Below are 26,482 nucleotides of genomic sequence, written 5' to 3' on the forward strand. Positions count from 1 at the left end.
AGAAAGAACATTATATAAAAACAGTATTAAAACATGATCATGTTTAAAAATTCAAGCTTAAAGTCCCTGGCTCTGATGCTGCCTACCCAGCAGATGGCAACAAAGCTGATTACATTTTCCATAACAAGTTTATAGAAGATATGCAACATCTTGGTGGAGAAAATGATGTGGCTTCCTTAAGAAGTAGCAGAAACTGCTCTGTCCCTTCTTGTAGATGCTTGTGTTGCATTTCTCGTCCAATCTGTTGTCCAGCTGAGCTCCACGGTACTTGTATTCCTCCACTACCTCCATCTCTTATCCTATGATGTAAATAGTCCTCTGTTTACTCTTGTTCTTCCTGAAGTCAACATTCATCTCTTTTGTTTGTATTCAAGATGAGGTGATTGTTTCTACACCATCTCACAAATAGACTGACCAGTTCTCTGTGCTCAGCTGCTTGTCCATCACTGGTACACCACACAACTGCAGAGTCATTAGTATTTCTGCAGATGACAGGTCTGAGGTGTACAGTGTGAAGCAAAATGGTAAGATTGCTCCTGTGCTGCTGACCACCATCTCAGACACAACATTTCAGTCTCACAAGCTGTGATCTGTTTAAGTAGTCATAAATCCAGATGGTTGTAGACATATCCACCTGGATGTATAGAGTTTCTCAAATAACAGAGCAGGCTGAACTGTATTTAAAGCACCTGAGAAATCAAAGAGCATGATCCTCAGAGTGCTGCCTGATTTGTCCAGCTCTCCGAAGCAAGTAGATGTTAGCAAAGGAGCTGACAGCAAAGGGGAAGAAACTGTTTAGGTGGCATGAGATCCTGATGGAACAGAAACATTTGCCAGAGGGGAAAAACTGAAAAAGTCTGTGTCCAGGATAAGAGGGACCAGCAGCAACCGTGGCAGCACATCTACATGTCCTGGAGGGGTACAGCTCCTGGAGAGATGGAAGGCTGTATCCAATCACCTTCTCAGCCAAGTGTGCACTGCAGCTTGTCCTTGACTGGGGCTGCAGCAAATCAGGCTGATATTGAGGATGAGAGGATGGCTTCAGTGATGGCTGTGTAGAAGTTCACCAGCTTTAGTGGGAGGTGAACCTTCTTCAGCTGCCAAAAGAAAGTACAGCCTCTGTTGACCCTTCTTGGTGCGGGAGCTAATGTTTTGTCACTGGATGTCACAGATGATGACAGGGGAGAAAGGGACTGGGTCCTTCCTGAAGTCCACTATCCACTGTTTTGAGCGTTGAGTTCCAGGTCGTCCATGCTGCACCAGGACACAAGTCTTACTCATGTTGGCTGTCCCCATCAGAGATGAGCCAAAGGAGAGTGGTGTCAAAAGCAAACTTCAGGAGTTTGACAGAGTAGTGTCCAGATGTGCAGCTGTTGGTGTACAGGGAGAAGAACAGAAGAAATGACACAGCCCTGGGAGAACCGAGCCTCACAAACTACCATGTGTCTGTCAGGAAGTCTGCAATTCACCTGCACATGTAAACCAAATATTGCTTGTCCTCAAACTGAATTGTATGAAAGTTAGATTTAATATCTTCATGCCAAGAACAAAATCTTCCCAACAAACCATTTTCTAACACAAAATCAAGATGAATTTAAAGAAAACTGATTTTACAAATCAAAAATTTGTTTGTACACCAAAATTTCTTTGCAATTGGTTTCATGTTTCAGATTGTAAATATACAATTTCTAGTAAATTGCACCTGTTATGTAATGAATACTTAAAATATATCAAATAAAATGTAAATAATGGGGGAACTAGAAGAATGAGCTACCTCATTTTTAATAAGGTACACAACATTTGATCCTTTTGAGAAGGCTTCAAATTGTTGCATTTAAATGCTTTTCAAGATGTCAAGAAATATCGTATTTAGATAAGTGTGGCTACAACCTACTTGGGTTATATTTAAATAATAGCAAGTTGTGGACTATGACAGGATGAAGGTAGGATGAAGGACTTATAAAATCACCGTTACAAATAATGTGCAGTAGTGATGCTGATGCCCTGACAGATGTGTCAAGTAAGCTGTGATCATGTAAACAAGCAGACTTTGTCGTGTATTTTAAATTTTTATTCTTATTAACAGATGTGAAAATATAATACAGAAGAAATAAAGGCAGATTGTAATAAAATAAAAGTCTCGATGAACAACAATAAAAGTCAGATTATCAGTAGGAAGAAGAAGCAGAAAAAGCAGAGATTATAAAATTACAGATGATCATAACTTCGACCTGGGAACCAGTCCTCAAACCTTCATTCTGCTCATCATCTGTAGGAAGAAAAAAAGACTGATTAAACCAAATCTCACAAAGAAATAAACAAACTAAACAAAAAGCTAATTTAAAACACACAAACACAAGATTAAAAATAAATTAATGATGATAATAATAAACTAGAATCCTAGATGTTGTGGCTATAGTGTTTATAGAAATGTGGGCAACCATCTAATCAGTGAGTACAAAAACAAAGTTATGCCATGATGTGAGAAATGAGAATCACCAACCAACTTTTAAGTGGAAACAGAAAGAAAAAAAAAAGAACAAAAGTAGTAATAAAATGAATACATGGTAACCTTTATGGACTTCCAGCAAGATTGTGATCTTTTATAGACACCTGTTTTTGAAACAAAGGCTCAAATTCAGCTTTTTCTGAACATAAAAGTTATCAACATGCCTGCTTTTTCCATTAAATCACCCATACATCTGCACTAATTTGTTCCAATGTAGAGTCACCAGTCAGTGTAATACTATAGCCTCCTTTGAAAAGACAAAAATATCTATACATGTTCAGCAGATGTACACAGTATGCAATATAAATAAAAAGGAAGACTTTTTTTAATATAAATTAAACTGCATTTCAAAAGCAAAAACTAAATGTCACTATGGGACTATAGCAAGGCCATGAAAGATGTGACGGCCGCACCACCTGTTTTATGTTTGTGTTTAAGTGCCATCTAGTGATTAGTGGCACAAGCCAAACCTGGGTCTGGTGCATGTTCTTGCATACATTTGCCTGTACATGTTTAATTGGTTTTCTTTAATAAATTTGATTTTTGTAAAGTACCACTTTTGTGCCTGCTTCTCTTTTTTTGTTGCAGCCACTGAGCTGGGCTATAACAAAGAGAAAAGCAAATATAAGTGGAATGAAGTTCTTAAACCTGCTTGATGAGCCATTATTTCTAGGGTGATGGATTCCCTTTAAAAACGGGTGTTACTCTGAAGGGACATGTCTTCTCACAGCATTAGCTGGTTATTTGTCAAATCTGGCAAATTTACTGAGGCTGAGGATCGAATCACAAACTTGAGGGAGTGATTGCTTTGCCACACCCACCCCAACTTAACTTTCCATATTTAGATCACATCATGACTTGGTTTGCAGCTTTGTTCCTACATCCTTATGAACAACAGACCTGTGTTTCTATCATTTTTCACACTATAAGAATGGTACAAATTTTTAAAAACCTCACTCGGTATTGCAAAAAGTTTCTACTCTTGAGACCCCAGAGAGGAAACCAAAAGACCTTTGTGAATAAGTTCTTGAACTGCAAACATTTAGGAAAAACTACTATAAAAAGCATGGATAACCATAAGCTAAGATGGCTGGTTATTTAATATTTACTTGCAAACTGGACTCATAAGAAATAAGTTAATTTGCCACAGCTGCTAGGTCACTGGAAATGATACAACAGAAGTTTGTAGGAATATAATGAAGAAATTACATTTTGGAGGCTCAAAATTTAATTCACCTGAATAGTTGGGATCCTTTCATCGAAGTTTAAAATCAGAAAATCGATTGGTTTTATAAGTGAGTTATCTCAGTGTAATTTTTGCTTTAATATTTGTTACTATTTCTTGTCTCTGCTGTGGCCACAATATTGTAAAATGATTCAATACATCAATCAGTTCAACAGAACTAAAGCTTTCAAACTATATGCAATGGAAAAATTAACAGTGGTTTACCTTTCGAGCACTAGCCGTCAGCCCAGGAGACTTAGCAGACCTGCTGGTGACCTGAGATTTCTTCAGGCCTTTGGTTGCTACCTGGGGTGACTTAAAGTTGCCAATTTTGCCAGCTCGTCTCACTTCAGCTCGGGAATTAACTGAAGCCGTGTTCTCCTGGCCCTTACGGGCAGTTGTCTGTGCAGGTGACTTCTTTGAACTTTTCCCTGGGGATTTCCTGGTGGAGCTGCGCAGTTTGTTCAGCCCTTTCTTTAAGTAGCTATTGCTTTTAGGGGTGTTGTCAATCGTGAACATCATAGACTGCCTCCTTTCAGCCTGTGATTAATGCAAGAAAATCTGTTAGCGAACCACAGAGAATTACTTAAAATCAAGCTCAAAATATGGATAATATAACATCAGCCAGGGGATTTTAACTGCGTGCATAATTATTATACTCACAGGACTGAGGAAGGGTTGAGGCTGAATGTTGGAAGGTCCACTGCTCACATTCTTGTTTTTGGGAGTGAGTGGACGAGGGAAGCAGCTTGCCCTTGTCTTTTTCTTCAAATACAAATAAAAGCAAACAAATGGTCATTTTGAAAACCCCTTTTGTATTACAGTAACTTTTTAACAAGCCAATAACTTCTAGAGTCTAGAGGTTCACATTCAATAAACGTTTGAACAACAGAAAATAATGTTTCACGAAGTTCTTTAGCATTTATTCAATACACTACCAACAGGCTCAAGGATAAAGTACCAATGCAACAAATACTATTGTGCATGCTTCTGGAAACCAACCTGTGGGGATATCTGATGTAAAGACATTTTCGGGCTCTTCAGATGAGTGGAACTAGCTGCTTTTGATGGCAGCTTATCAGGCATCAAAGACAGACGGTGAGGACGAGTCCCAACTGCAGACACACCAGCCTGACCCAACATGAGTGAATGGCGATGGGAGACAAGGGAGTCTTGCAGCTGGCCTGGCATCATAGAAGCCCGCCGGATAGTGTCCGATGGGTCCCCATTTCGTAGCTCTTCATCTGTGAAAATAAATGGACCACTACGGCCATACTGTAGAAAGAAAGGAGAGATTTCATGAAAATTTTCTGTTGCTTTACACACTACTATCTCAGCTTCTAGATAGGTATGAATTTGCTTGTTTAATTTAATTTGCTTATGATGGTTTGTGGCTGTCAGAATCAATTCCTCTGAAACTCTCTTCTCACCTCAGACTCCAAAGGGTAGCTGCTCTTCAGATGAGGAAGACAGGCCTTGTTCCTGGCCTGGAGCTCTGCAATCCTCAGCCAGTCTTCAGATCCACCGTCAGGTTCATTCTCTGCTCCCACACAGAAGGTGCTCGTGGCTGAAAGTAAACAGATATAAGAGAAGTAGAGTTTAATATACACATTCAGTCCTACCAGTCAATCCACTGTTACTCTGGGTTCAATAATCAGTTAGTGCATCCATAATGCATCCATAATGCTGAATATTTGACTCAGATCGGTGGAGAATCCCAACAGATTAATCACATTTTGTCAGGTGAAATACTATTTATTTAATTGGCTGCATTATTACAAAAAGCACAAACTGGATAAACCACTTTTGAAGGCAGAGGTAGTGGTAAAATGTTCTCGGGTAAGTGATTGTGTGTGTTTACTGAGTGAGTATATGGCCTTGGGAAACAGTGGCTAAAAGGAAGCCTATCATTACAACTACACACTGACCAGATGGCTATTGCATGACACCTATCTTTGTAGGGTGACCACACAAAAAAGTAAGCACCTCAAAGCACCTGTAGGGGTTTTTGGTTGTTAGCCTTTTATTTTTGCTTGTCCAGGTATCTACTTACTCTGTGAGTGGGCTGTGCTCCGTCTATATCCTGGAAGACCAATGAGTTGGTCGCTGGCAGCACCGGTCTTTCCAGCAGGTGTATTAAACAGCTCCATAGATACGGGTCGTGCAGAGTGAGCACTGGAGAGGTTTGGTTGGGAGCAAGCTGGAGCCAGGCTGTAGAAAGTCTCATTGCCTTCACTGCAGTCTTTCTAAAAGACCAGAATGAATAAACTACTTACAACTACAGTAATACTACAGCAGGAAATAACAGGGATGCTCTGAAAAAGGTAACAAGATAAAATATTATACCCAGCTACTTGAATGTATTGTTAAATTGCTGTGATGTTTCACAGTTAAATAATGCTTTAATCTCATTAAAGACAAGTATAACTAAAATGATATAAAAGTACTTTAACTTCAACAGTGTTTTCAACAGTGTTGATTATTATAAACATGCAGTGACTTTGCATGAGTTTCATCCACCTTGGTCATAGTGATATTTATAACCTGTGTGGTTCTGCGTCGTTTGACAGACGATGTTGGATTTTTCCAGGCCGGGTCCAGCTCCAGATCATACTCGTTGGCCCTGGGGATGGAAAAGAAGTTAAGATCTGAACAGAGTATGGCAGAGATGAAAGTGTGTGGAGTTTCTGAAATCTTGCTGTGCTGAAAATAAATCAGACATAAAACATAAAATTGTGAGAGGAAAAAAGTGCAATCAAAATGTTCAGTTTCCCGTTCATTGTGCTGCATAACAGCATTGCTTTGTCTCACTCAGCATAGAAACTCAACACCTAAAAAATTGGTGAAACACCATGACTGTAACAACTATACAGCACACCTTTTAATCTGTCTGGTGTTAATGGGTGTAAAGTACAAGGTTTCCAGTGACTCGGCCTGTAGACCCCGACGTTTGGCTGCCAAACGCTCTGAGCTGCGAACAAGCGGTGTGCTTGACTCATCGGGTGCTGACAGTTTCCTGCAAAGGTAAAGAACAGAGTATTTTAGGAGGTTCTAATCATCCCATTACATTTCTATAACAGATCACAACATTCAAACGCTGATTAGCCAATGGTATGAATATGAGTGAGACACGGTACTTGTCTATTTCTTTCATTTTTAAACTTTTTGTGCCATTTTCATGTGAATGATGCAACGAGGCACTTAATGACTTCCTGAGTAGACTGTTTTAAAATAGATTATCCCAGCTTTTAAAAGGGATACTACTACATCCCACAGCACATCCATAAAACCAAAAAAAAAAAAAAAAAAAAAAAAAAAAACATGACCCAGACTTTACCTTGTAGAGTTTAGAGAGTCTTCCAGAGAGCTTTGATCCAGGCTGTCAGAGCTCATTGACTTCTTCACCTGAGCTCTAGTGAAAACACCTGAGTTTGTGCGGGGAACCTCCAAGTAACATGGCTCTGTTGTACTGCCTCCAATGCCATGAATCTTATTCTGTGCTCGCAGGGTTTGGTCTGCATAAGTCAGCTAAAGATAAATTGACACAGTCAAATGAACTGCAACAGAAAGGTACTTTTTCCTTACAATAATTGAAGAGAATATTTCAGCTTAGTCTGCACATGCAACACTAACCTGTGCTTCCAAGCTGGCCACCTTGCTCAAAAGCTTCTTCTCGTTGGCTTGAGCCTTGTCCAAATCAAGTTGAAGCAACTTTTTTTCCATGGTAATAGTCTTCACTTCTTGGTCTCTAACCTCTAAGGATTGTTTGAGCTCCATCGTTTCCTCTTGACTTTTCTGGAGAAGCTGCTTCTTGCTGTTGTAATGACTTGCAGCTTTCTCCATCTGATGCATTATGACAACCAAAACAGATATCTCTTTATAAATATCTCACTTAAAACTACATATCCAACACCAAACCAACCAAGAATACACAACATCAGCTAATTTACAAGAATATATGCATAAATGTGCATTGTGTAACTTGAACACTTGTAGCTGTACAAACCTGAGTCTTGTAGTGTTCTGCAGCCTCGACTTTGGCTGCAAGCTGTTCCTGCAGATCCCTCTTCATCAGCTCAATCTCTTCTGCTTTTTCCCTCTCTTTTAACAGCTTCTCTTTCTCCAGTTTTAGTATTTCCAACTCCTGTTGCAGCACAGATTCCAGCTTGCGAGAGGCTATGTTCTCTCTCTCTATGGCTTGATTGGCTTGAGCAAGTCTCTCCTTTTCAAGGGCAATGGCTTTGACATGTTTCTCCAAAGCTTTCTGATCCTTAGCTGACTGCAGGATCCTGGCCATGAGGACTTCTTTTTCCTGAATGAAAACTTCCTTCTCTTTTAGTGTGGTAACCTGTAACTCTTGCAAAGCCTCTTTCAATTTGAGGTCTGCAGCTAACATCTCTTTGTGTTGGTTCAGCTCTGCACTGACTGTTAGGAGCTGCTGCTGAAGGAGGTTTATCTGTTGAGCAGACTCCTGCTGAGTATCCATTAACTTCTGCTCTTTAGATAGAAGTCTTTGAGAAATGGTTTCCACTTCAGCTTTTAGTTTCTGAATCTCATGCTGAAGAAGACTTTCCTGCTTGGAGCTCTCCTCCTTTATCTCAGCCAAGGTTTTCTTAGCGCCCTCAGCCTCCTCTTTTAATATTTGAGCCAAGTTAACTTGGGTAGCGGCTTCTTCTTTAAACCCCATCAGAGTTTGGTCTTTTTCAGAGATGACTGTCTTAACATCTGACAACTGTGTCTGAAGGTTCTGAAGCTTTTCTTCAGCTTCAATGAGGAGATTTTCTTTCTCAGTCTGAGATGTTTTTAGCTTTTGAATTTCTTCTTCACTGGAATAAACCTGTTTCTGCAGAATTTCCACTTGTTGGACTTTTTCTTGTAGGCTTTGTAGTTCCCGCCTGTGTTGAGTATTTTCTTGCTGTTGCTGAGACAACAGAGCTTCCTTGGACTGCACATCTTCCTCAGCTTTTTTCAGGGAAGACTCAAGAATCTCAACCTGTTTATTTAAACTTTGTATCCCTTGATTTAGCAAATTCACCTTTTCTGAGGCATCATTCTTCAGTAGGAGTATTTGTTCTTCTTTGGCTTGAATCTCAGCTTTCACCTGCCTCACTTCTTCCTCAGAAGCAGACAGCTGTTGCTGCAGAAGCTGCTTCTGGTGAGCACTGTCCTGTTCCTGTTTGTTTAGCAGAACTACCTGAATCTGAACTTTCTCCTCTGACTTTTTGAGAGAGTCACTCATATCACCCAGCTGCTTCTTTAGGCTGCTGATCTCTTGCTGTAGCGTGTCAGACTGTATGGATCCCTCTTCTCGGAGGGCGACTAGTCGTTCCTCTTTAATTTGGATCTCTGCCTTTAGTTTTTTCATCTCTTGTTCAGAGGTTGAGATGATATTTTTAAATGTATCCTTTTCCTGACATATCTCCATTTCCCTCTGAGCCAGTAGGTTTTCTTTAGCCTGGACCTGCTCTGTTAAAGTTTTAAGGGACTCGTTCAAACATTTTACTTGATCCCTCAGAGTTTGGATTTCTTTCTGTAGGACCTCCGACTCCTTGCAGCTCTCAGCTTTTAACTCATCAACCTCAGCCTCTTTAGTTTGAATGTCCTGCTTCAACCGATTCACCTCCTCCTCAAGAGCTGCACTGTGCTTTCCATGTTCTTCAATCTGAAACATGCTCTCCTGTTCCTGCTTGGCCATCAGATCTTCTTTGTCTTTAACCTGGTCTTTGGCAATCTCAAGAGAACTGGTAACCGTTTTTAATAGGCTGTTCAGAGTTTCAATCTCCTGCTGCAGCACTTCAGTGTGTGTAGAGCTGTCAGTCTGCAGCTTAACAAACTTCTCATCCTTAGCATTAATTTCTGCATTTAGCTTTTTTATTTCATCTTCAGATGCTTGCATGTGCATCTGGAGTGCCTCCCTAAGCTGAGTACTCTGTAGCTTCTGCTCTCCTAACAGATTATCTTTGGAGTGCAGATTCTCCTCAGCTGTCCTCAGTGAAGATGTAAGACACTCAACTTGCTTCTTTAAACCGTGAATCTCTTGCTGTAAAAGTTCTGCTTCCTGTGATTTTTGATTTTCCAGCAGACTCACTTGCTCCTCTTTAGTCTGAATCTCATGTTTCAAATTCTTTACTTCCTTTTCAAACACAGACAGCTGTTGCTGTAGTAGCTCTTTCTGGTGAGCACTGTCCTGTTCCTGCTTGTTAAAAAGAACTACCTGAGTCTGAAGTTTTTCCTCTGTGTTTTTGAGAGAGTCGCTCATATCATCCAGCTGCTTCTTTAGGTTGCTGATCTCTTGCTGTAGCGTGTCAGACTGTATGGATCCTTCTTCTCGGAGGGCGACTAGTCGTTCCTCTTTAATTTGGATCTCTGCCTTTAGTTTATTCATCTCTTGTTCAGAGGTTGCGATGATATTTTTAAATGTATCCTTTTCCTGACATATCTCCATTTCCCTCTGAGCCAGTAGGTTTTCTTTAGCCTGGACCTGCTCTGTTAAAGTTTTAAGGGACTCGTTCAAACATTTTACTTGATCCCTCAGAGTTTGGATTTCTTTCTGTAGGACCTCCGACTCCTTGCAGCTCTCTGCTTTTAACTCATCAACCTCAGCCTCTTTAGTTTGAATGTCCTGCTTCAACCGATTCACCTCCTCCTCAAGAGCTGCACTGTGCTTTCCATGTTCCTCAATCTGAAACATGCTCTCCTGTTCCTGCTTGGCCATCAGATCTTCTTTGTCTTTAACCTGGTCTTTGGCAATCTCAAGAGAACTGGTAACCGTTTTTAATAGGCTGTTCAGAGTTTCAATCTCCTGCTGCAGCACTTCAGTGTGTGTAGAGCTGTCAGTCTGCAGCTGAACAAACTTCTCATCCTTAGCATTAATTTCTGCATTTAGCTTTTTATTTTCATCTTCAGATGCTTGCATGTGCATCTGGAGTGCCTCCCTAAGCTGAGTACTCTGTAGCTTCTGCTCTCCTAACAGATTATCTTTGGATTGCAGATTCTCCTCAGCCGTCCTCAGTGAAGATGTAAGACACTCAATTTGCTTCTTTAAACCATGAATCTCTTGCTGTAAAAGTTCTGCGTCCTCTGATTTTTTATTTTCCAGCAGACTCACTTGCTCCTCTTTAGTCTGAATCTCATGTTTCAAGTTCTTTACTTCCTTTTCAAACACAGACAGCTGTTGCTGTAGTAGCTCTTTCTGGTGAGCACTGTCCTGTTCCTGCTTGTTAAGAAGAACTACCTGAGTCTGAAGTTTTTCCTCTGTGTTTTTGAGAGAGTCGCCCATATCACCCAGCTGCTTCTTTAGACTGTTGATCTCTTGGTGTAGCCAGTCAGACTGTGTGGATCCTTCTTCTTTAACTGTGACCAGCTGCTCCTCTTTAAACTGGATCTCTTCCCTGAGTTTTCTTATCTCTGCTTCAGAAGTTGTAAGCATGTCTTGAAAGGAATACCTTTCCTGACAAATTTCCACTTCTTTGTGAGCAAGCAGGTTTTCTTTAGCTTGAACCTGTTCTGTTGCGGCCTTTAATGAATCATTTAAATGTTGTACTTGATCCTTGAGAGTTTGGATCTCATTCTGCAGGACCTCTGACTGCTTGCAGCTCTCGGACTTTAACTCATCTACTTCATCCTCTTTAGCTTTGATTTCTTGCTTCAGACAATTAATCTCCTCGTCAAGAGCTGCACTGTGCGTTCGAAGTTCCTCGATCTGAAACACATTATCCTGTTCCTGCTTGGTCATCAGGTCTTCTTTGGCTTTAACCTCCTCCTTGGCCATCTCCAGAGTACTGCTCATGCTTTTTATTTGTTCATTAAGAGCTTCGATCTCCAGCTGAAGCAATTCGGAGTGTGTAGAAGTTTCTGTTTTCAGCTGTATTAACTGCTCCTCCTTGGCATTTATCGCTGCATTTAGTTTCTTCACTTCATCTCGAGATGTTGCCAACTCCATCTGGAGGGCCTCCACATGCCGAGTGCTCTGTAGCTGCTGCTCTGCCAACAGATTATCCTTGGTCTGCAGATTTTCCTCTACAACCCTCATTGATAATGTAACACACTCAACTTGTTTCTTTAAATCTTCAATCTGTTGATGTAGAAATTTTTCTTGCTCTGAACTCTGACTTTTCAACAACTTCATATGTTTCTCTTTTGCCTGGATTTCCTCTTTCAAGTTCTTTACCTCCTCTTCGGAGGCAGACAGTTGTTGTTGCAGAAGTTCTGCTTGATAATCACTTTCTTGCTCATGTTTTGTAAGCAAAGCCTGCTGAGCCTGAACTTTATCCTCAGCCTTCTTGAAAGAATCATTCAGACTTTCTAGTTGGTCTTTTAGGCCACTGATCTCTTGCTCAAGAGATTTGCACTGTTGAGAGCTGGTATTCTGTAACATAACCAGCTGCTCGTTTCTCTCCAGTATCTCTGCATTAAGTTTCTGTACCTCATTCTCAAAGCTTGAAATCTGCTCTTGAAGTAAACTCCTTTGTTGGATATTCGTTTGTTGGGTTTTAGCCAGTAGGTCTTGCTTCAGTTGAATTTCCTGCTCAGCCTGTTTTAGAGATGAGGTAAGATCATCAACACTCACTGTTAAGGTCCGGATTTTAGAATGAAGAACTTCTTGTTCGTTACAGTTATTTAGAACTAACTTAGCCATTGCTTCCTCTTTGGCTTGAATATCATCTTTTGCTTGTTTAGTTACATCTGTAAGCATGTCTACTTCCTCTCTGAGACCATTAATTTCTTGCTCTTTATCAGTTAATAAAGAAGTAACAGCAGATAGTTTTGTCTCAAGCACCTTCACTTTTTCTTCTGCCTGATGTAGAAGGTCTTCTTTCTCTTTCTTATTCTTCTTAAGTGTTTCAATTTCTTGCTCGCAAGCTGTGATATTTTGTTGTAGTCTGGCCACCTGCTCAGATTTCTGCTGCTCAACTTGCTTAAGCTGAAGCTCCAGCTCTCGGATCTCTTGTTGAAAAAACGCTCTTTGTTCAGTTATATCGTTTTGCAGCTTGTCTAAAATTTCGTCCTTGACTCGAATCATTTCTTTGAATTGGGCTTTCTGCTGTTTTAGGAGTTCTTGATGTTGGGTTATTTCTTGTTCATTCTCAACCAACTTTTGAGTTTTGGTTTGAATCTCCATTTCTGCCTCTTTCAGGGAGCAAAGTTTGCTCTCCAGCTCGTTCTTTAGATCACTGATTTCAGTCTCCAGTTCTTCTCTCTGGTAATGTAGGAAGGAAAAAACAAATCACTTTTCTAGTATAGGAGGAAAGTTTCAGAAAATGCACAATTTATTTTAAACTAATTCCTAAATAAAGTTTGAGTATACATTTGTTAGCACTAGCAAAGAGTTAATCATTTTACCTCCATTACAGGGCCCATGTTTTCTCCTACTTCCTCCCTTGCCGCCCTGCTTATCTCAGTTTCTAAACAGGAAATCTTTCCTTGGAGGATTTGAATTTGTTCAGCTAGGAACTCCTGAAACAAAGACACACACATTATATTGACATGCGCTGTGGCAATCCCAAAAATACAAAAACAGTAACAGAAGCAATCACTATCAACAAAAATGGGTATGCTTTCTGAAAAAGTGTGCACTTTCCTTTCTACAATTCTTCAACTGTAGAAAGTTTGTATGCTTTGCAGTTTCAACTTTGTGCCCCTAACAGATCAAACTTTAAGCGTGCTTGAGCATCCCCACACGTCAAGGACTGTTTTGGTGTGACAGAAAAAAACTGAATGATTTATCTACCTTTTGGTTTGTTGCTTGGTTGAGTTCAGACTGTAGATGGCTACTTTTACTTTTCCACTCCCTCTCAGCAGAAGCGTGAGCTTCTGTCAGTCTACCAACTTCTGCCTCGAAGATGGCAAGCTGCGAACACACTGCTCTCACCTAAGAAAGCATGTAGGGTAAGTCTTTACAATCTAGATTAAGTTTAAGTCTTTATCTTTATATAAATTACAGATGCACTGGTTCTTAAACAGACAGAAAATCTATGACATCCTCAACTTTCAGTTGCATGCATCTTCTGTTGCTAAAACTGATCAGGTATTCACTGATCTAATCTCCTGATAAAATGTTCTTTATAAAGAAAATTAAAAAAAATGTTCAATTACAAATAATGAATCCATGGATACAAAAAGCAACTTTCTAATGTCAACAATCAGGAAAAAAAAAACTTACAACCTGCAGATGTGTTATTACCTGAGAGGAGAGTGCACCATTTTCATCTGTTAACTCATCAACTTTTCGCTCCATATGCGAAGAGGTAGTCTTGAGCTCTTTATTTTGCTTCAACATCTCATCAAGACGTACTTGCAACCTAAGACAAAAATCAGTTAATTAAGCAGTTTTTTCTCCCCCACATCGGCACATCAAATTCTTTAGATGCAAATTAAACATTTTATGTCTACATAAAAATCTCAAAACTTATTAGAGATTGTTATGTGCATGCATTAAAAAGCTCTGAGGTATGTTTGGTAGGAGCGTGGTGTAAGTTTTTAGAATATGTCATCATTTTGTGTACTTACATGTTGTTCTTGGTCTCAAGCTCATCGATCTGTTCTCGGATAGCCTGCTCTTGATTGTCTTGATCTTCTTTCAGTTTGTCTAGACGGTACTGCAGCTGACTGATGTAAGATTCTACATCATAAATTAATAATTTACAGATAAGAAAATGTAGCCCATTTTACCACACAGCACCTGTTGAGTTAACTGCAGTGTTGTAAATGTGATACCTTTCTGTGCAATGCATCCAACAGTGTTGGCCAACTCCCTTTCCAAATTGTCTCTGTATTCTCTCTCCTTGATCATCTGTCTTTCCATTTTCCTCATCTGAAATTTTGGTGTATTCATGACCTCTGCCAAAGGAGACTGGCTGTGGGAATGAAAACAGGTCAGCCAGGTTAATCTCATGGATTTCAATGATTAAATCCAGAGACGTTTAAATCAACATTGCCTATAAAACCATCTTACTGTCATTAAACAAATACAGTAGTTATACTGAATTCATTTTGAATGTACACCAATACCTGCAAGAGGAAGATGCCACGGTTTCCATATTCAAAAATCTGATTTTCTGAGTGCGATGAAAGACGGGGGAACTATCATCGGAGAGCGAGGAAATAGTTGACACGTTGGAGGTAGACATGGTTTCTGGTTCCTCAAAGACCTCACGTGAGATGGACAAACCTGAGATGAAGTTTGCAGTGTCTGTCAGATAAAATACTTCTGTTTTTAAGGGAATATCATAAAGGAATGAAAGAATGAACAAATTTGCAACTTACGTCTCTTTGCCAAGTAGGTGTCAAGTCTGTTTTTCAGATACACACAGCCATCACTCTCCATCACAAAGGAACAAGTGAGGTTTGCCAGTTCCCGCTAACAGAGCATGAACATACACATTAGAAAAAAATTAAAAGGCAGAATAGTTTGTCAAATAAAATGCGTTATGCAACAGGGGACACTATATTAAATAGCACATTAGAAGAAAAGCTTGTACCTCTACTTCACAATCCAACATGTTGATAGTGCAGCGGTCATTCATCATGTCATGGTAGACAAGGAGCAAAAGCACCTGGTGACATTACAAAAGTTTGTCAGAATGAGCCTTGTCCTAGTATTGTTAGCAAGTGTTGTTTTGTTTTTCCGTTTTCTTGTACCTTTGCAATTTCTATAGTTACTTTCTTTCCATCTTGTATGCTGCCCCAAGATACAAATGTGCCTGCAGTTTGACTAAATCTACAATCCCCTAAAAAAACAAAACATACATTAATTAATTGTCAGCAGAAAGAATTACTTCATTTAAACTGAAAAAATGGTAGAGGAGCTTGGCATCAGTGTTGTCACTGACATAATGTAGTTTTTACAGAATGTATGGGTGAAACACTTAAGACCATACCAAAAAAGGTGTGGTCAAATTAACAAAAGGAATTGTCTACATTTGTCTAAATATCTAGCATACCATTTTCAGAATACAATTTATTTATTTATTTATTGCCATTTCATCACAGTAAAATAAACTCACTGATTTTCATCTACATCAGTACAACAGGACAGGAGTTTTGCTTTACAATAATTAGAAATGTAGCAGCACTAAGCTAAATGTAATTAATCACAAAGTGAAGTTCATTAAATGCATTATAACTGCAACAAATGAAACTTTAAAACAATCGTTTTAAAAAACACGGGAATATTAAAATAGAAAAAGCAGAGAAACTCACTTTCTAAAAACTCTGTAATGAGTCTGAACCGATCCTCAAAGGAATTGCTGGGAGTGAAGTTCGGTTCTTTTCTCCTGATATGACACAAAATAAATTGTAGTTCACAACAAGGAAGTAGCATTTCTACATTTCAAATATCCTATCAACCATGGAAATGTGTTTAAAACCTTCACAAATCACTGACGACCTCTTGTTTACACAAAACAAAAGTTTAAACACACAGCTCCCACTCACAGCTTATAAATGAGTTTTTCTATGATAATCAGATCCTGTAAATCGTCGATGTTTATCTCTCTGTCTGACAGTTGGACACTGTTGACCTATAAAACAAAAGTAATAAAGCAAAATTATTTATCAAATAAATACAAACTGCATATCTCATGTCGTAATTGACGTCACTATCAACTTACCCAGCAAAGAAGAGCCTTAACCCCGACGTTTTCCATCTTGTTGTCCCTTTATCCATAAAGGGATTTCAACCTAGAAGCAAACAGAGAGCATCTAGATTGCGTTAGCCAAAGTAGCTAGTATTTTCATCTGAAAGACTGCACACAAAACATAAATCCGCATCACATTTAACCCACAGCGAGCCTGTGAAATTACTAAAGGCCACGATACATCACCTTAGTTCTACAACATGCAATGTACTGTCAGCATCATGTTTTTTTTTCATAACAGTTGATTCACAGATGACTTGGTTTTATGCTAAGTTTAGCTTAGTTAGTGAACGTTGCCTGAGAATGGGCAACTGTAGTAAAATGTTGTTTCCGAGCAGTTACTTGCCTTTAAATCGAACGACTCCTCGCTCTTGTAGTGTGCTAATAGATATTACTTCGCTGAGGAGACTAATTACACGAAGCTAGCGTCACAAAACAAACAGTTCTACCCGGTGAAACAGGAAAAAATTTAAAAACAGTAACAGGAGATTAAACCAACCAATCCGTGTTCGTATACTGTTGGGTCTTAAAATAGAAGAGGATGATTGGTTTAGAAGCCGGATGTTGTACAGACGTTACGCTCACTACGTAGTGGCAATGCTACAAGTCATGATAGGAAATGAAGAAGAAGAAGAAGAAGAAAAGGAAATGGATACAACCTAAAAAAATACAAATGCACTCGTAAATCAATATTACAGAATGTACAGCATTACAACAGCCTGTATTTTTTCAGTTGTTTCAGCATGTTTGCAGTTGGATTTCAGCATACACAAATGCACTAGACATGCAACTACAAGTCCCATGATGCGCTTGCTTGTTTCCTTAGAAACAAATGGTAACTTTAGCAAACCCAAAAGGGAACTTTCTACAGTAAATCATCCGTCGTAACGTGAAACTATAGAAAACATCCACTAAAAGTTACCTCACATTCTTGGTAAGAGTATGGCATATGTAATGCGTATCTCGTCCAGATAAAAATGTGTTTGTTGTAATGGTAAAAGAGGTATGCAATACATGGAGTAATGAAACGTTTGATCATATCATGGCAAGTTGACACATTGATTCAGCATATTATCCCTATCACTCTGCAGGTTGGAGAGGCATTCACAGGTGAGACCATGTGTGGAGCTCCAGTGGATTTATCTTTTAAAAATTTCAGCAGGTTGACAGGTAATACTTTGATTAATATATTTATTATTCCTCCATATTTTTATGACAATTAATGGATACCTTAAGTTATCTTTAAATAATCATTTTGGCTCAGACAGTGGATAATGAACATAATAAGTAAAAGCATACTTTGCTTTACAAAAGTCTTCTATGTGACGTTTAACTATACTGTAGACCAGCTAAACAGAAAAATAAATTAATGAATAAGAAATGTTTATTTAATATATTGTTTCATATTTATGCTATTTCAGATGCGTTGACAGAGGAGCCCACCAGAGGTCTACGTCCGTTAAAGCGAAATTCAAAGAGTAAATACCTCAGCTGTTCCCTGCGTCTCAATAATAACAACATTACTGACCTGTATGACCTTCAGAAGACTGTGAGCCACTTCCTGTCTAAGCCTTCACATCTTGCCTGGCTGGACCTGTCCTTCAACAAACTCACACACATAGACCAGGTGATTTTCCATCTCCCTGACTTGAAGGGTGTTGTCAGTGGTGGTTGGTTGTTCTCTTTGTTATAGGGACATATTTATGTGTGGGCATTGTCATGTAAAATTCAGGAAAATTTGATGTGGAACTGCATGTTATATCTTAACTTTATGTACACATGTATTCCAGGTTTTGTGTGAGCTGCATGCATTGCGTGTATTGTACCTTCATGGAAACAGCATTTCTATCCTGTCCGAGGTGGACAGGTTAACCGTACTGCCTCATCTTCACTCCATCACTCTTCATGGAAATCCAGTAGAAACCAACAAAACTTACAGGTGCAATGTATCAAATACACACACATATCCATCCTGCTCAGCTGTTGTATGTTATAAAAGTGAGATCCTTTTGCTTTTGAGAAATAGGTTTGTGAAAATTCTTGAGAAAATTAGTAATGTTTGCTGCTTACTTAACAGAACACAAATACAGGCCGTCAACAGGGTCTTGTACGTCTCACACTGTTATAAAGTTCACAAGTGAAGAGTAAGGCATTACTTTTGAGACGAGTTCTTGGCAAGCATGAACATGCATAACATTACAACAGGTGCTCAAATGCAGATCAGATTCATGTCCTAGTCTGCATGGAAACAGTGGTTTAACACACACACAGACACACACACTGACAGTGCAGTGGCAAAGCCCTATTCCTATAAGTATTTTTTTAATTATAATTATGAATCAGTGCTTTTTTTTGCATTACTTTTGGCACGTCGTACAAGTGACTTCTAATCGAGTTTGCACATCAGAAAACTATTTTTACCTTTTGTGGTTATTTTGGTATAACTGCAAAAAATAATCATTGATGAATTTGTGCTTTTCTGTCTAGATATCATGTGATTTCTGTTTTGCCTCGGCTGAAAACAATGGATTTCAGTGCTGTGACACGACAGGAGCATGTCATGGCAAACATCTGGCATCGAGGCAACACTTGCAGCAGGGGCAGAAAGGAAAAGTCTCCTGTGACTGCTGGCCCTTCTTTCCTGTAACTTAATGAAAACAAATATGTGTATATATGTTCACTATTTGAAGTAAGATTTAGCTAGGTTCTTTAAGTCTGTTTGTTGTTCCTTGCCCGAGGACCAGGCTGGAACTGACACACTTTATGCTTGCATGTTATTGCTGTGAAACCATCAGTTTGAGTCCAGTTAATAGCTCAGTTTAGCCTCATGCTTGTAGAACTGGTGATAACTGAAAATATGGATGCATTTACAGATTTAGATTTCAAGACAGCTTAGAGCTTTGTAATTTCCTAAACTGTGATTAAGTGATAGGGATGCACATTAAAGTAAATCACTAACATGCTTGAATATATGTGAAACATTTCAATAGACTGTCTTGTTATAACAAAGTTGGATAAGTCATTATTGTCACAGGCCGTCTCTGTAACACCACTGAGTAAACTAGTTCTAAATAAACTAGTATGAGTGATGTGAGTATTTTGTTGAAAGTTTTTAATGAACTGATTAAACAAACAAAAGAAAAATCTTAAAACTTTTTGGTACTTGCCTAAGATATTACAAACATACAGTAATTAAGGTAGTATTACACATTTGAGTAACAAACAAAAATGCCAAGAACTGATTGCAAAAAGCTCAAATGTGTTACATGGTTTGAAATAATCACAGCAGAACATCCCTTTAGCGACTTAAGAGCAGCTTATTTGCCCTCTGCCCACGAATTGTGCTCTGTCTAAAGAGCAAATATACATTTAATAACAAAAATAAATAAATCACAAAAAGGTCTGAGATAATTTAATCTGCTGTGGTACATTAATTGTTAACACTCTCCCAAACTGCTACAATGGTTAGTTTCTGATTAATATGAACTTAATATTTTTACAATCTGCAGCAAAATGCTTTGTGTAAAAGCAAACGGCCTGAAAAGTGTTGCTGTGTTTCATAAAAACTCTCATCAGCACAATGTCTTTGCCAAGTCTGACCAATGAACTCTGGACACAAAAAGCAACTTCATACAATCCATCTGTTTTTATAATCGTTCAGAAAAGTCTGTACAAAGGCGTGAATAAACAACATCAGTTCCTGCATCCCCCCATGCAGCCACTCCCTTCATCACCGACTGCCTCCACTGCTATTAAAAACGTCAGGTTCTGGAAAGTTCATCTTTAGGGATCTAAACCTGCACGTTACTGTCTGTAAACTCAAGCACTGCACCCCAAGAAGGACCGCTTCCCATTCCCAGTGACATTAGTCCCTTCCAGGAAGCACCATCCTACTTGTGTCTGCATCCTCACCCACCAGAGACCACCACCCATGGGCAGTTCACTTATGACGGGGCCTTAATAGGAAAATACAGATTACAAACTGGGCAATGCACAACTAGACTCCATATTTGTGGTTAATTTATAAAAAAAAAAAAAAATAACAGTCAATTAAATTTACTCCAGTCAAACAGATTGGTGTGATTTCTTGGTTGAGATTGGCACCAAATTACCTAAATACAATAGAATTAGAGTTAGAATTGTGTTAGAATTAGAGCGATATCTTAACCTTGAAATTAAATATTTGCCTTTTCTGGTTATAATTACCATTTTTTTCCAACTTAAAAAAAACAAAGTTAAAGAATGAGATGGCCTTCCAGGTTAACAGTATATAGCTCAACTCACATAATGTACACATGTAAAGCTATGTTGCAAGTGCCCCCCTCCCCCCTTTAACTAGTGCATTTGCACTTAATTGATTGTGAAAATGTCTATTGTTCAGAAGATCCCTGTCCCAGATCCCTGATCTGTCCCAAATAAACTGTGCATTCTTCCATGCCTTTGGATAACACTATGATACGAAAGTAGCTTTGCCTGCCTGAGCATTTGGGCTAGGGATTTAAAAAGAAAAAAATACAACGTAAATATTCTCAGAAAATCCTGAAAAACTAAAAAAAATTTGGTTTTGTATGGATCAAGATGATCTTGTTCAGAATCTAGCACACACAAAGTCTGTGATCCATCCATCGCATACAGAATAGGCCTTGTTGAAGTATGAGATTATACCCACACAGTAAACTATCTCCCATTACTAATTTGACAATTGACCAGTTGTCACGGACACATTTTGATAAAGGGACAGCCAGAGGGTACAATCCTTCATAGTCTCCTGTCTTTATTACTGTTAGAACTACCGCTAAGAAGCACATGGACCAAAATGCTTTAATAAAAGGTGGGCTGGAGGATGAAGATGCAGGAGTGACACACAGAGTGAGATGGGAGGAAAAATATGCAGGCCAGAGGCGCAGAATCAGGGAATGGCAAACTGGACCACCAGTTCCTCTTTAGCATCCACTTTGATTTGAGAGATTGCACTGTAAGCATATGCTGCTATCTTGGATACCTGCAAAGAAAATGAGAAAACAGAATTTGTATGTTGTGCAAAATAGTTAAAACTTACAAATTCTGAGTATTTATTTTTTATTCAGTAGCTTTAGACTTCAGTGAAATCCAACACAGCCTCTTGTGCTGCAAACTGGTAGGAACAACATGACATGAAGCAACAGGATGCAGGAAGTACATGCCAATTTGCAGTCAATGCAAGACAAGAATACCTGCTGAACATCCGAGTATGGCACCAGATCACTTGCGAGCACTTGGTGGGGCTGGCTGGTGAGGGAGGGGAGAGCGAGGGCTTTCTTTTGGGGCAGGCTAGTGCTCAACATAGCCAGCTTCGTACTGGGGGGGAAAAAAACAAAAACAAAAACAAAAAAACTTACTGTGCTTCTTGAGTTCAGGTTTTTGCTGATTTCTTGTTTGTTTAAAAAAACATACTATCTGGAATTCATTCCCTTGTCTCAAACCAAGCTGATATGTTTTCACAACCTAAAGATTAATCTTCACTTGTATTTTAGTCTAAACACAGCTGCTGTGTTTGATGGAAAATCTTTCAAGTCCCACTAGAAATCAGTAGATATGAGGTTAAAGTTTAAAAGTAAAGACCAGTGCTGTTGCAATTCTGCCATTAAATTAACTGCTTCATAACCTCTCCAGTCATTGGGTTGGTGTGGAAATTTCTTGCCTAGACTTTAATTTTGCCCACTTTTATTTAAGCAAAAGCAGCCACATGTCTCTCAAGCTCACCCCCTTAGTCAGGTCATATGTCACCTTCAACTGATCTTTTTAATAGCTATTGTTTGTCCATTTCACACAACGCCTGTAATGTCACAACACAACTAACTCTTGTTCTTACATCATCCCCCCTGGAAAAATGTCTAAAACGCTCCTGAAGAACTACGATCTACTGGTCCATATGTCCTCACTATAACTATCCCTGGTCATGTCCTTGTTTATTTTAAGAATACTTACATTCACGCTCTTCTTTAAAAAACCCAAGCTTGATCCCTCTCTTTTTAGCAGCTACAGACCCATTGCAAAACTACCTCTTTTTGCTAAGATTTTAGAAAAGATCGTAGCCATTTTCTGTTTTTCTGTGGCTGCTGCTAATTTCTGATCCACACGCTCATAACTTGCCTATGGTGTGCCACAGGGGTCTGTTTTGTGGCGTTTATTTTTTCTTTTTCATCTGCTCCTTCTTCAGCATGTTTTAAGTTCTTTCAACGTCTCTTATCACTGCTATGCAGATGATATTCAGTTTTATATATCTTTTAAATCCCAGGATGTTTTTAAACTGCAGATTTTGCTCAGGTTGTTAGAGTCTGTGAAGAGTTGGATGGCTGAAAATTTCCTACAACTTAATGATAAAAAAGACTGAAAGCCTCGTCTTTGCCCAGATGGTTTTCAACCAAAAGATAGTCCAGTTTCTTGGCCCACTTGCCTCAATCTTCTGATTGAGGGTATGCCTTGACTCTGAACTGACCTTCAACACCTATGTTAAATCCCTGGTTAGCTCGTTTTAATCATTTAAAAATCTAGCTAAACCCAATTTTGTCATGTACTGAGCTGGAAATAATCATACACTTTTTTATATCTTCACGCCTAGAACACTGTAACTATTTTCACTTGCATCAATAAGAAATCACTGTAACATTTTCCAAGTTGAACAAATGCTGCTGCAAGGCTTCTAACTAAATCTTCTATTAGTGTTAATAAATCCTGCACCTCTGGAGTCACTGCCATTCATGTTTTAGAGGTAACCTTACTTTAACACACCCGAATGAAACGAATGACTCATTAACAGGCTTGCAAAGATCTTGATGAGGCAGTTTATTAATCTGAATCACGTGTGTTGGAATAGGAACACATCTAAAACATGCAGGGCTGTGGGTTTTAAGGACTTGGATTGAGAAACACTGTTCAAAATACTAACATCACCCCATTGTTAGCTCAGCTACAATGGCTGCCAATCCGCTACTGAGTGCACTAAAATATTCTGGTTTTAACATATAGAACTCTGCATGGCCAAGCAAAACCAAAGGCAACAGAGCTCTGCTGCAATTACTCTACACCTGAGATCTGTGGACTCAGTGATATCTTTCTCCATGTTAATTTTTTTTTTTTTTTTTTTTTTGTGATGCACTTTCTGATTTTTTTTTACTTGGAAGGTGCTATATAAATAAAGGTTTACTTACTCACTTGAATTCAACATTTAAAAAATCCTAATTATATTATAATGTGGATTTAAAATTCATGTTTGGTTAACATTCAAACAATTAAACTGGTCACTAATCTTTAGATGAAGGAAACATCTCACCTTCTCACCAGCTCTTTTCCAGTTTCTCACCTCTTTAATGCAACAAGAACATAAATAAATTTTACACAGATGCTCATGCACTTACCTGTATTGTCTAGCTTTGTCCATATACTCATGCTGCTCCATCACAACAGAGTCAGCTGCTGAGACATCTATGATATTCCTAAATAAAATAAATATAGAAATAAAGGATTACTCACAAATGATTATTTTTATTGTAATAAATTGTGCTGCAATTTCACCAGTTACAAGCAGAATCAGAAAGTCTTACTGTGCAGTCTTATTCAGGATGGATGTAAGAAGGGCCTGTTCATCTGTCCGCGCTGAGGGGGTGCTGGTCGTGATCCAGTCGGTCCCATTTGGAGGTTTGCTGGCAGGGTTTGGGGGGATCAGTGGCTTACTTTCATCATCAGGGTCCTTGAACAAGATATGCTCAAGTCATTTTAAAAAATAATATACTGTACATAATACAAGAACAGTATGAGAGACTGAGAGATAAAATGATTATGTATGAGAAATGTTCTTTTCCTCTACATACATAAAACAAAGCACTTAAATATAATTATTAACAACAAGAAATAATCAACAATAGGAACCAAATTTGCTTTTCTGACACTTGTCAAGCCAACACTGTAAATAATCTATTCTTACCAGCTGGCCTGGTAAAATAAAGGTTAAACAAGAAAAAAATTAAGACTTGCTCAGCAATCAATACACAACACTGCATCTCAAAGAGAGACACAGGCAGAGAAGCCCTGCTATTGCTTTGAAAATAATGAATTTCAATTCAATGTATATATATATAAAAAAAAACGCAAATACAATGTAACTTCCATTTTTATGTCACTTGTAGCTAAATTTACTAATAAATGCTGCAACAGTTTAATTATAGGTTCAATTTCGTACATGAAAATATAAATAAAATTTGTACTCTTCTTTGTACGAAAGAAGATGCCTAAGCTCAAGACCTTATATTGTTTTATAGGCAGTAAACTTAACTGTCTAACTTAACATATATATATATATATATATATATATATATATATATATATATATATATATATATGCGCATACACACATATATATTCCCTATTTTAAAAACAAGAAAAAAGTATATATTTACAAAATACATATATGTATTAAAGACTGAAAAAGACTTAATTTTAATCTTAATGATAAACTGCTTTTATGAAAAGATAAAGAACAGACTTCGTTCCCTAAACTGAAAATAGCTGAGGCTTGGATCATATGACACAACGCACATTAAACTACAAAACGGAATACTAAACATTGTTGTTATTAGTAGACAGACCAAAACTGATTCTTAAATGCATAAGAAACTCATTCATTACTTTCTACGGTGATCATGTCTTGCTAACTATTAAAGCTGCACATAGATTTAATTAAACATTTTAAATCTATCTTCAACCCTGTAAAGCTAACTTAGCTTCTGTAGTACTTCTCCACTGGTGCTAACTTCACAGGCTGAGTTGAGTCAGGCCTGTCCCGCGGGCTTTAAGCGTAAGCTAACGCTGCTTTTAAACATCACAGTTTTAACCGTTATAAAACAACCACCTGATAACAACGACACACAATACTAGTATTATTCGTTAATCTTTACCAAAAGAGCGAAATGCCATAAGTACTTTGTTTCAGAATAAACCAGAATGTGTTTATCGGTTTCAGTCAGCTAATAGCTAACTACCTGACTTGTGTTCTCGTTCTCGCTGCTGTAACAGCAACCCATGGCAGCGACCGAGGGGCCAAACTACACAACCCCGGCTTCACTGCGCTCCGTCAGATACGAGCCGTGTTGTCCTTCCTCTCCAACAAACATAAAACCCCTCTTCTGGACAGTTTTTACTTTAGCCTCATCTAAAGGTAAGAAGCCACTGTCCACAGCAGCCTCTCAGGCAGGCTATCACATGACAGCAGCTGTGGTGCAACAACAACACAGTACCTACTTCCGGTATTTGAGACATAAAATGGCCCTCATCACGTGAACGCGGAAATTTCAAACGTTGCTAATGGTGGAAAAGGTAAACAGCAAAGCAGGGATACAGGCGTTGCCTAAATATAACAGACTGAAAATAAGTGCCACATTGAGTATATCAAGAATAAGTTAACTGTTCATTGTATGCCATAATTATACAGTTGTACTGTAGAATTAGAAGTATTTTATTTATTTGCATATTTCTAAGGGAGGAAGGCCCAAAGTGGCATGAATGAACAAAGCAGAGTAAATGGAAACAGTACAGGGTTTTTGAATGTCTAGATTGTATGCTCACTTCAACTATACTATGTCTCAGGAAATGTTGTATAGCTAATCTTTAGGATACATTGTTTGTCTGGCAGCTGTGGTTATTCCTTACCGTAAAAAAGATCAGGACTTTTGAAAAAGTAATATTTAAAATTTAGTTAAATAGGATGAATGATCTAGGTTAAATAAATACACCAGCTAATACATAGAATAACTAACACCAGATCAACCTTTGTCTGCTGTAATATGTTACTTATATGTTAATGCATTAGAAGTTATTCAAAAGGTTAAACAACCTAAACTTTCCTTCCTAAGCAAGACCTGGACAAGCTTAACTCTGTAAATTGTGGGGCAGGAGAGGCTACAACGGATCTGAGTTTGGGGATGGGGCATGGTAGAATCTCTGGCAGAGTGGCTATAATGTGGCATAAAAACATAACAACACTTGTCAACAACACTTGTCTCAGTTTCACCAAGAAAACAATTTAATTCTGTCTAATAAGGTTCTGCTGCCAACTGATAGCATTACATATGTTAG

The 26,482-nt window shown here is 38.5% G+C and overlaps 3 protein-coding genes across 8 annotated transcripts; 1 reads left to right on the top strand and 2 right to left on the bottom strand.

Annotated features, from left to right (window-relative positions):
* Positions 1–2,057: 2,057 nt before the first annotated feature.
* numa1 (nuclear mitotic apparatus protein 1) lies at positions 2,058–16,851 on the bottom strand. Of its 5 annotated transcripts, none has more exons than XM_041995358.1 (25): positions 16,719–16,851; positions 16,346–16,415; positions 16,170–16,255; positions 15,936–16,009; positions 15,375–15,463; positions 15,215–15,289; positions 15,000–15,093; positions 14,745–14,925; positions 14,451–14,590; positions 14,244–14,355; positions 13,918–14,035; positions 13,465–13,605; positions 13,077–13,190; positions 7,741–12,933; positions 7,368–7,577; positions 7,072–7,262; positions 6,613–6,750; positions 6,279–6,357; positions 5,788–5,980; positions 5,165–5,301; positions 4,737–5,009; positions 4,398–4,499; positions 3,960–4,274; positions 2,573–2,613; positions 2,058–2,269 (listed from the first exon to the last, which is right to left on the bottom strand). In XM_041995358.1, exons 2-24 carry the CDS (start codon positions 16,379–16,381, stop codon positions 2,575–2,577), a joined length of 8,130 nt encoding a protein of 2,709 aa, XP_041851292.1. In that variant the 5' UTR covers positions 16,382–16,415; positions 16,719–16,851; the 3' UTR covers positions 2,058–2,269; positions 2,573–2,574. The 5 variants fall into 5 exon arrangements, with proteins under 5 accessions (XP_041851292.1, XP_041851291.1, XP_041851289.1 ...); XM_041995357.1 differs by having other exon boundaries at positions 6,255–6,357; positions 14,745–14,904; positions 16,719–16,850; XM_041995355.1 differs by having other exon boundaries at positions 6,255–6,357; positions 16,719–16,850.
* A 164-nt stretch (positions 16,852–17,015) lies between these two features.
* lrrc51 (leucine rich repeat containing 51) lies at positions 17,016–19,443 on the top strand. Of its 2 annotated transcripts, none has more exons than XM_041994798.1 (5): positions 17,016–17,306; positions 17,464–17,542; positions 17,794–17,999; positions 18,163–18,311; positions 18,860–19,443. In XM_041994798.1, exons 2-5 carry the CDS (start codon positions 17,491–17,493, stop codon positions 19,017–19,019), a joined length of 567 nt encoding a protein of 188 aa, XP_041850732.1. In that variant the 5' UTR covers positions 17,016–17,306; positions 17,464–17,490; the 3' UTR covers positions 19,020–19,443. The 2 variants fall into 2 exon arrangements, with proteins under 2 accessions (XP_041850732.1, XP_041850731.1); XM_041994797.1 differs by lacking the exon at positions 17,016–17,306 and adding an exon at positions 17,360–17,375.
* A 326-nt stretch (positions 19,444–19,769) lies between these two features.
* Positions 19,770–25,602, bottom strand: lamtor1 (late endosomal/lysosomal adaptor, MAPK and MTOR activator 1). The gene is made up of 5 exons (XM_041994799.1): positions 25,390–25,602; positions 23,956–24,101; positions 23,770–23,847; positions 21,586–21,709; positions 19,770–21,374 (listed from the first exon to the last, which is right to left on the bottom strand). Exons 1-5 carry the CDS (start codon positions 25,429–25,431, stop codon positions 21,282–21,284), a joined length of 483 nt encoding a protein of 160 aa, XP_041850733.1. The 5' UTR covers positions 25,432–25,602; the 3' UTR covers positions 19,770–21,281.
* Between the last annotated feature and the right edge of the window lie 880 nt (positions 25,603–26,482).

This window comes from Melanotaenia boesemani, chromosome 9, assembly GCF_017639745.1.
Source record: "Melanotaenia boesemani isolate fMelBoe1 chromosome 9, fMelBoe1.pri, whole genome shotgun sequence".
Classification (NCBI taxonomy): domain Eukaryota; kingdom Metazoa; phylum Chordata; class Actinopteri; order Atheriniformes; family Melanotaeniidae; genus Melanotaenia; species Melanotaenia boesemani.